Raw genomic sequence first — 10,000 nt, 5'->3', positions numbered from 1 at the left:
GAGAAATAATAATTCTCGTTTATGAGGTTCATTGGGGTACGTGTCCGAATGAAGGTGGAGTTTATGCATAAATACACAAAAAAGAAATTTCCCATATTTCAAAGAAATTGGCTGTAAATGTTAGTATGAGTTCAACTAGTACGTGAGTTTGCAGATATACTTATATAAATTACACACACACACGCGCGCGCACACACACACACACACACACACACACACACACACACACATATATATATATATATATATATATATATATATATATATATATATATATATATATATAGATGTATGCATGTATGTATTCGTATTGTTGGGTTCGATTAAAAACCTGTTCTTTCTAATTATTTAGAACTTTTCTCGTTTTTAAGTTATTCTTTCGTCGTTCCGTCAAACATTCGAACAAGCTGCCTTCCTCTTGCTTTTATTTGTTTTAAATTTCAGCATTCACATAAACTCGTCGAGTTACTCTTATTGTTCATAAGTATTTGGAAGACCTACGCTAGTTAATCCTAGGATTGAAAAGTAGGCATATAATCAAGGATATGATAGTCCTCTCTCTCTCTCTCTGTCACATATACACTCACGCACACACACGTCCATTCATCCGACCAACAGTAAACAAGCAGATTTGCATGCAGTCTACTTCGTAAAGACTATCCTTTTTGTACCAGAAAATCAAGAAGAGTCTGGCCGGTATGAACTAAAGTACACGAATACACGCAAGGAATGCCTTCATGAACAATATCTTCTTTATGCAGGCGGGTAAACACGGCTGCTGAATCTGTTAGTACAGGCTAATAACAACCTGCAAGCACAATTATTTAAGAAAGCAGGATATTTGAAACTATGTGCATTACCCACATGACAATATAGGCATAGAAAAAAGGGTCTCTGACTGAAGGATGTTTCAAAATAGACATGCTTATCGGTTCTCTGATATTCAGTAGACCGTTAAAAACGGTCCTCGATAATAATCACGCTCCTTAAACGTCTTTCATTCATCAATGTAAGACTGACCAGTCGTCTTGGTAGTGCCACGGCAGTCGATGCTCTCTTGTTTAAGAAAGCCTGTAGAAATACTTTAAAACTTTACTCATTATCTTTATTTATTCTTTCTTTTTGTTTACTTGTAATTATTAGTTTTTTCATCATTATATCTTTTCATTTCTCACCTCGCGAATAGTCTCTTTTCCTTTACAACATAAAGTGTACATTCTGCTGTAATGGAGGCTGAGAAAGTTAATGGCCTTTTGTTTTTTGTGTCCATTTACTAACCTATGTATAAGAATGATCTCTATATGTCTGTCTATGAGTTAAAGTGCCCCTAAAATAGATGTGCAAAATACAGAATATGATCCCGTTCACTTAAGGTTGTTTGTAGCCTCCCTAACTGTATTCTCTTATTATCTTATTACTCTTTCACTTTACCTACATTCCCGCTTCCTTTATTCAGTCTTCCTGTTCAACCTATTTAAATGTTGCCCCTTAGTGCGAGTGCAGGGTTTTCTTCCTGTTCCACCTTTACAGCATTGTACTTCATCTCCTTTATTTCCGGGCGCTGACTTTCATACATTCAATCAAACCACGGTGAGAGGTAGCGTTTCTTGATTTGTTCGCCTTGTGGATCTAAGGCTTTTACTAACCATCGTATCCAAGCAGTCTGAGAAAAGCAGGTTAAGAAGACATCGTAGCTATTACAAATGCACAAATATCTGGTAAAAGTTATCAGCATTAATAAAATGGTGAAGATGGAGCGGTTCATTCTCCAATATAATGTATTTAATTTTGACTGATGTCTCAGTCAAAACTGACGTATTCTAGTTTTCCCTGGTGGGATTTGAACCACCCATAAGTGGGTTCGAATCCCACCATAATAAGTGCAGCGTCTTGACTTGTTTTTTCGCTTGTCTTATTGACGCTTTCAACCTAATACCCTTTTTATTTGTTCTATGACAAATTTATAATGCAGGAGGTTCCTTTCATTAAAAAGTCAACATTTTACTGTTTTCATTTATTTCAAATTTATATTTATGTACATTGTCTTTTCACTTGATGTGCCGATGGCTTCCATAGGTGCTCGTTTACAGGTGAGGGAACTCCCACGCTGACAGAAATGTATATTTGCAAAAGATTAAAAGAAAAGTGACAACATTGCTCACATTTGGCTTTACAATAACAGCATGAAGGAGTAACTTACTACACAGGTTGGCAAAGGTACTTAGACGCTAAGAAGCCAAAACATACATTTAACACAAACATGAGCTTAGCTATTGAACACCATTGATAAAGGTCGACGCGAAGTATATTTTAACTCCTATTGGAACCGGGCTTGGACTGGCAACTGACGATTCAGTTTCAGCTAGAAGATTCTTCCAAACAATATTGTGTCTCATTTGATGAATTCAGGTGTGACATCGCTGGCTCCAAGTATTGCAGTCAGTGATCATCATTTATTTCCAGATTTTAAAATGACTTTTGGGAACTCTCATGGCTAATTTATATTGTGAGAGAATTCTTGCTGTTGAATACAGTGCAGGTTAGTGGTGATATGAAAGAAGGTCGTTTGTGCTGTATTTGTGGAATGTGTTCATATGGAGGAAGAACATCAATACTATTACAGTTGCTTCTCTCTGTCTTATATTTTGTGTGAAATTGTTCTCAGGATACAGAAACTGACATATCCAGCCTCTAAGCACTAGGATGAAAGTAATCTTTTCCACAAGAAACATATGACAGAAAGGTGCAATCTATCTTGCACATACGTATCTACTGTGCATAAGTACAGACGTACTTGTGTATATGCAGACACACACACATATATGTATGCATGTATGTATGTGTGTATATATATATATTTTTTTTTTTTTTTTATATATATATATATATATCATATATATATATACATATATATATATATATATATATATATATATATATATATATATATATATATATATATATATATATCATGCGTGTCAGACTACAAGCTGGATGTTATATTTGTTTGGGAAATAGTACACTCTCTACTGTTGGCAGAAATGACGTTCCTTATATATTATTTGTTGAAACAAGCCGATTCCAAATAGGCCTAATTCAATGAAGAGAAAAACGAAGTGGCCATCCATATCAGTGTCAGCATCAGAGTTCCCCAATGGCTGGGTTGAATAAAAAGCTAATATTGGTAACATGGGGCTTCAGTGGTACCAACGTTTTCGCGGGCTCGTGTTGTTTCGTTTACATAATATTGTACATAGTTCAAGTTGCGAGTCTAACGGGCGACAGGCGCAGGAATCTTGTAGACTAGCTGGCTGCAAATATGAGCACACCATACGGCTTCCTGGAGGGAAAACAGATGAAAGAAGGAATCTTTATTAGTACAAATAAACTTATGTAATAAATCAATTATGACTGACATCGTTAATCTGGCATCAGTTAATCTTTTGACATCACGTGAATCTCAGGAACTTCATCTTGAGGATATATTAACGCTAAATAATAAATGTAATTCAGTGGAGACACTGGGTTTAAACATCTAAAACAATACAAGGAAATATGCAAGCGAGCAAAACCACTAAGTATTCCTTTAGCAGCCACAAAATATGCTTCCTCTGAATTTATTCATGTAATATGTATAGCCACGAGGTGTAAATTCAACGCACAATTGCTTACATTGTTCTGTGTAATCTTTCTATTTTCCTGCTGTTTTTCACATCAGAAAAGATTTTGTTTTTTCTATTTCTTTATGTTTAAAGCGAATGATCTCGGTAGTTACTGCTTGGTCTTGAGACCACACGATACACTTGGCCAACACACTCCCCCCCACCTACCTCTCTCTCTCTCTCTCTCTCTCTCTCTCTCTCTCTCTCTCTCTCTCTCTCTCTCTCAGGATTTGAGATTTTATGGATTGTTCATCAGAGAGTTTATTTACGTCTTTTTCACTTCTCAATGAGTTTAAGAATTTATAGAACGTTAATCGGTCGAATAAACTGTTATTTTGATCTCTCTCTCTCTCTCTCTCTCTCTCTCTCTCTCTCTCTCTCTCTCTCTCTCATTATTGCTGCCTTTTTCTATACTGATGTTATGATGATTATTACTGAAACACAATTAAGTTTCTTTTTGTGACGAACAGACAAATCGACAAATCAAGAACTGTAAATTTGCTGAGCTACGTATGAATACCTTCTCATACGGATATATATATTTAATGTTACTCTAAGTACAAGACTCTTCTGCCATAAAGAAATTTCCTCATTTACCGCAATGGAAATGTTTGTGTTTTCTTTATAAGGTCAGAAGCTCCAAACCCTCCAATGTTGGGATCTACTCGATAATGTTTATATCAATAGGGTATGTGATGTTTAAGCTAGGCTAATGTATGCCTTTCGTTCTCGACTTTTGAGAATTTATATCTAACGCTCACTTCTGGCTCTTCCAGTTTATTAGTTTCATTTAGATCTTGGCTACCGTACACAGAATTGTATATGCGCCAGTAACACAACTTCTTAGTCTTTTTCTCTTGCAAGTACGCACGACCTTATTTGCTGATAGCAACGAGGAAAGCGACAACAGTCATAACAGAAACGCACACACGGAAGCTCACGATCAGACTAACGTCTAAATGGTCTGTTGTTAACTAACATACGACTGCAGTAGGACAGTGCAAAGGAATATGAGAAACGTATTCAATGAGCAAGTCTGAACAGAAGCACCGCCACCTTTTCCCAACAATATATCCAAGCAAACCAACCAAAAAGTATTTCACTTCGGGCAAGGGAGGAGACGCTGTCCGGAGGCTTTCAAAAGGGCACGAGTCTTATTTTCCAGGGGTCATTCCCCCACTGAGGAATTTGGAATCTTCTCCATTGCCTCCCAGGTCCCCATCGGCGCAGGCGGAGTCTCCGAGGTTGAAGCAGAAGCTGCGGCACTGGCGGTTGGAGGCGTTGCCGCTGCAGAAGGATCGGATTGATCTCTTCGAGACCCGCAGGGCCCGGAAGTCGATGTCGGCAGCGGCAGCTTTAGAGAGAGTCTCTAAGTCTTTCTTCAAATTATAGTGGCTGGAAGAGGATGAAAGCTGGACTCTGAGTATAATGGGAGAATGGCGGACGGGTTGAGCTTTCGACTAGTAAACGACATCCCTACTTGAAGGATGAAGGGAATGACGGAGGGACGGTCATGTTTCACTGTCCATGGATTCACTACAGCACTCATGGTGCTTTTCTCTTTTATTTATAATATGTATTACTTTTTTATGGGTGGAAATAAAAGGAGAACATTTCACAGCATGATTTGGCATTTTCAAAGGTGTTATCATGTACTTCAGAGTAGTTCACAGTTAGTTAATCGGGTGATTTTCCAAAATGTGGTGGATCTCAGTTCATTACTGTTCCAGTTCGTCCATTTCCCCTTTTGCAACAAATATTTGTACCCGCAATCTGATATTACCACCAAAATTTTAATGTCTATCAGCTCAGTAAATTTAGGAATGAAAGATGAAATTAAAAGGCTGAAAACTAAATGCGCGTACTCTAGTTAGTATAACAGACCATGGGCGTCTATTTTCGTACTATAATCTACTGTGAACTAGTAAAGAACCAACTATATCAACTGTAAGTTGCGTTCAAAAGCAAAAGTCTAAAATAATTTTGTATAAACTATATCAAAGGATATTAGTTTGATTGATCACCTGTCAGTTGAACAAAACAAAAATTCTGTGATAATGCGTTAGTTTAAAAACTTATCATTACAGTATGGGTTAAAAGTATAGAAAGTAATTTACATTTTTTGCATAACAGTGGAAGCTCTTTTCAAGTCAAAGAGCCTCTAAGGATGTGGTTTTTATAAGGATCTTTGCTTGAATATCCTTTACCTCCTATTAAAGGCATATCGTGGAAAAATACCGCTAAATACTCGGTCTGCTTATCATTATAGCTAGCTGCAGTGAAGCATCACTCTTAAGGGTTTATTTTTCCTTTATAACTGCAGCGTTTAGCTTTCAATACTGCGGGTGATTGCATCTTGCTTGATGAGGCATAGAAATCAATCAATGACCTCGTTCACGAAGCTCTAGATTTTAGGAGCATTCGTTTCATGGGTTGATACGAATGAGTCGTGGTGAATGCACGTGTCTTCCTTAATTTCAAACTTAGAAGACATTTAGCTATCTTCCATAGTAATTTGTACTTAAAAGAACTTATAATGATCTGGAATATAAAACCTGAAAATTAAAATTAGTATGGAAAATACAATAAATTAATTAGATTATATGAAATTATGCGTACTTTAACGCAGGCATTAAAAACAAAAACATTATCACTCACACTGAAACTTGTCCGAATGAATCAGTTTGAATATGAGACCTAATACAAATGTTTTTAATAATAGCATCAAGCAAACAAGAATGTCAGCACATGGAAGAAAGGCAGAGGCAGTCTGACAGAAGACTCGGTTAAACGAAAGGAATGGCGATTCCTCTTGAACCCTTTAGCTACCATAAGCAACTGTTTATTTTGCAAGACTGGAATTTCTGACATGGCAACGTGTATGATGGCTCCTTTTAAAAAGATGTGTCTAACCTAACAAAAAGGAATCGTTCATCATTCAGTGCCTTCTATCCTTTCAGAGTGGATGAATGGTATTCCAGGCCCTCTTAGCAATCTGCCTCTGCCCCCCTGACATGGAAACGACCCGCCACCAAAGCTCACCGTGTCTAGTCTCAAATCTCCTGTCGTCTATGACCTCAACTCCTGGGTTTTCAGTGCATCACCCCAGAAAATTCCAGGGCAGGTGAAGCTTGGTAGTCTCCCGATGAGGAGGGGGAGGAAGGTGAATATGAAGAGGAAGAGGAAGAGGAGGGGAGATTGGAAGAGGAAGAGGGATAGGTGGCGCTAACGGCCCTCCTCCTGCGGCCAGGGGAGTTGAGAGAATCCCAGTAATTCTTTTCCGCCATAGCGCCTACCAGATCCTTGTAGTCACAACCGTGAGATAAGCCAGCGTTGATGTAGCACGTTCGTTTCCTGTTGGGTTGAAGTTTAGGTCATCTAATCCTAGTACTAGACGCCACAATTCAGCACAAGTACTAAGTACTGGCAAACATCTGAGCAGAGGTTCCTAAGGCCTTGCAGAGGGTTCAGGTATTTTGGGAGCCTTTTGCTCAAACACAGGAGAAAATCATCTTTAGACCGAAATTTACCCAAAATTAGAAAAGTACTTATCAAAATTGTTATGCAGTTATGTATATACTATCTATTAGACTTGTCACCTTCTCTTTCGTCTATGACTAAATGATAGAATATATATTTTTCAACAGAAGAGACAATACCTTAGTGAACCTCTCCTCAACATCAGCTGATGGTTTCTTGTACACTGCAGAAAGTGAGTTCGAGTGTGCTTATATATTTCAAAGTGTATTTGGGTTTTCATAGTTTTTCTGAAGTTACCCAGTAAGGTAAATGTAACGTAGCACATTTTGTAAAAGAGAAGTAATCCAAATACACTCATTCTACAGTGAGATTTCAAAATATTCTTTGCTACAGGCTGTAGGAGCACAATAATTTTGGCATGCATGAAGAGTCAAAGCATTGGCCTCACTGTCTAAGGAAGCAGTAGTTACTAATCATGAATTTCAATAGCTACATTTTAACCAATCAAAACATGACACAAGAAACTATAAACATAAGACAGGACAGTGAAATAGTATTTCTGCTTGAATGATATGGATCATTTTGATAATACTTAACAATTAATTTCAAACTACAAAGTATGTCCTAATCTCACAGGGAGAAGGTTTGATAACTATTAAAAAGGAGGCATTGAACCGGACAGCTCGTTAATTCTAACAACAAGAAGCCTGTAAGACGTTAGGTAAAAAAAAAAAAAGCTAGAGAAGTCTAACAAACCACGAAATGCCGATAATTAAGAAAGGAAACTAGAACGACATCTTTTTTCAAAGCGAAAAGCAGAGGAAACCTGATATGGGTCCGGGAAAAACACCTTTTAAACTAGGCTGTTAATCTAATGCTACTACGGCGCGAGCGCTGTGAAAAGCCAAAGGCCAAAAGAGGTGAGACGGAAGCACTTTAATCCGAGGGGCTTCCCACTCCCTCCGGACTTACCTGATGGCTTGAGCTGGCTGGGCCTGTAGCTCGGGGAGTGCTTCTGCCGGGTTCAGACTCGATATTAGGCGCTGGACGAGCAGCAGTTCTCGTAGTCTCTCTGGGATCTCCCCGACGTCACTGTGGAAAAGCAGGAGACCAGATGCAATGAGTTATCGATATTAGTTTAATTTGTAACCTCTATATAGCTTACTCACACACACACACACACACACACACACACACACACACACACATATATATATATAATATATATATATATATATATATATATATATATATATATATATATATTGTACTGCCAGGATAGTGCTGATCAGAATCATATTTATTCTTTCTTAGCTAAGCTCCTTAGCCTATATATTGGTAACACATTATTTTCGACTTCATCACATGTTTCCTTTACTCCTAAGTAGTGCTTGTTCTCGCACTCAACGGATACGAAATAGTACTTGTTGCGGGATATATTGCAATACGAGGACAAAATAAAACATATCTAATTACATGAGAACTATGAGAAAGGGGACTGGAAACAAGTGAAGGTTTGTAAAGACACAGCATGAGATTATTTATATATATCTAATAAAAGGAGCCCATAAAAACCCCAAAATATGGAAAGTAAGTACTATATTTCAGATACAACCGTCTTTATCTTCAGGTAGGTAATGATGAAATTCTTTTGTAACAGCATTTTTACCAGTCACATATATATATATATATATATATATATATATATTATATATATATATATATAATATATATATATGTATGTATGTATATATATATATATTTCAGTTGTATTCCACATAGGAAAATGAAAAAAGTATGTCTCAGAAAACGCCCAACAGTTTCGTCCTCCAATGGACCTCTTCTTGGAGCGTTCATTTTTCCTTAATAAACGCTCCAAGAAGAGGTCCATTGGAGGACGAAACTGTTGGACATTTTCTGTGACATACCTTTTTCATTTTCCTATGTGGAATACAACTGAATTACTATATCTTCGCGCCCAAGAAGATTACCAGTACTATATATATATATATATATATATATATATATATATATATATATATATATATATATATATATATATATATATATATAATGAACATGAAAATATATTTAGTGAGAGTATAATTACTCATAACATATATGTTCACGCTATCTTTTTATACATTGTATGCCGGTACATTTTTATGAATATTTTTTTATTCATTAGTAAGCTATACAGTGACGATATCATCCGCCGGTACATCTGCCCCACAGCCTGCATACTAACGGGTGCTCTTCCAGCCGGTCCAACCCGGCAGATTCGCCAATCTGGTAGTTAAGAAGGCTACCGCCAATCGAACGAATTAAATTCGGGGAGAAAAATCCTCCGAAATCTCTCACTTGGGAGTTGAAGCAACAGTTGGCGGTGGAAGGCGATCTTTTAAAGCTGTGGATTTGTTCTCTATAAACTCATCAAATTCCAAGGGGAAATAGTTTCTTGTAGGTCCTCGGAAAAAAACTAAAACAGCTTCAGGAAGCTGGTTTTAAGTATTACTGCGCCAAACCGAGAGAGAGAGAGAGAGAGAGAGAGAGAGAGAGAGAGAGAGAGAGAGAGAGAGAGAGACAATTTTCAGTGAACTTGCTCTTGACGTAGAAAGTCCCTCGTGTCACTGAAGCTTTTCTTAACATGATGTGGAAGACAAAAGGAACTTGCCTTACAGCCAGTGTATGACGTGGTGAGATTTATTGCAATTATATCAGCGTCTCCCTCTATGCAATTTACAGTCCAATTTTCAGGGGAAATGAGATTCGCTTTGTTGCTCCATAAACCACTTAATTTCTTCTCCTCGGTGAGAATAAGGCTTTTCTCTGATAATATATTCTCTCAATAACCATAC

General features: G+C 37.4%; 1 protein-coding gene across 1 annotated transcript in view; it reads right to left on the bottom strand.

Moving 5' to 3' along the window:
- Nucleotides 1-2,898: 2,898 nt before the first annotated feature.
- Nucleotides 2,899-10,000, bottom strand: part of LOC135216924 (uncharacterized) — a 49,665-nt gene continuing 42,563 nt past the window's right edge. The window contains exons 3-5 of the mRNA XM_064252472.1: nucleotides 8,133-8,234; nucleotides 4,751-5,081; nucleotides 2,899-3,340 (exon numbers count right to left, since the gene is read on the bottom strand). Of these exons, the coding sequence (XP_064108542.1) occupies nucleotides 4,817-5,081; nucleotides 8,133-8,234 (367 nt within the window). The 3' untranslated portion in view covers nucleotides 2,899-3,340; nucleotides 4,751-4,816. The remainder of the gene's footprint in view (nucleotides 3,341-4,750; nucleotides 5,082-8,132; nucleotides 8,235-10,000) is intronic.

This window comes from Macrobrachium nipponense, chromosome 6 (genome assembly GCF_015104395.2).
Source record: "Macrobrachium nipponense isolate FS-2020 chromosome 6, ASM1510439v2, whole genome shotgun sequence".
NCBI classification, from domain to species: Eukaryota; Metazoa; Arthropoda; class Malacostraca; order Decapoda; family Palaemonidae; genus Macrobrachium; species Macrobrachium nipponense.
Note: the sequence above shows the minus strand (reverse complement) of the source record. Positions and strands in the feature narration are given on the sequence as shown.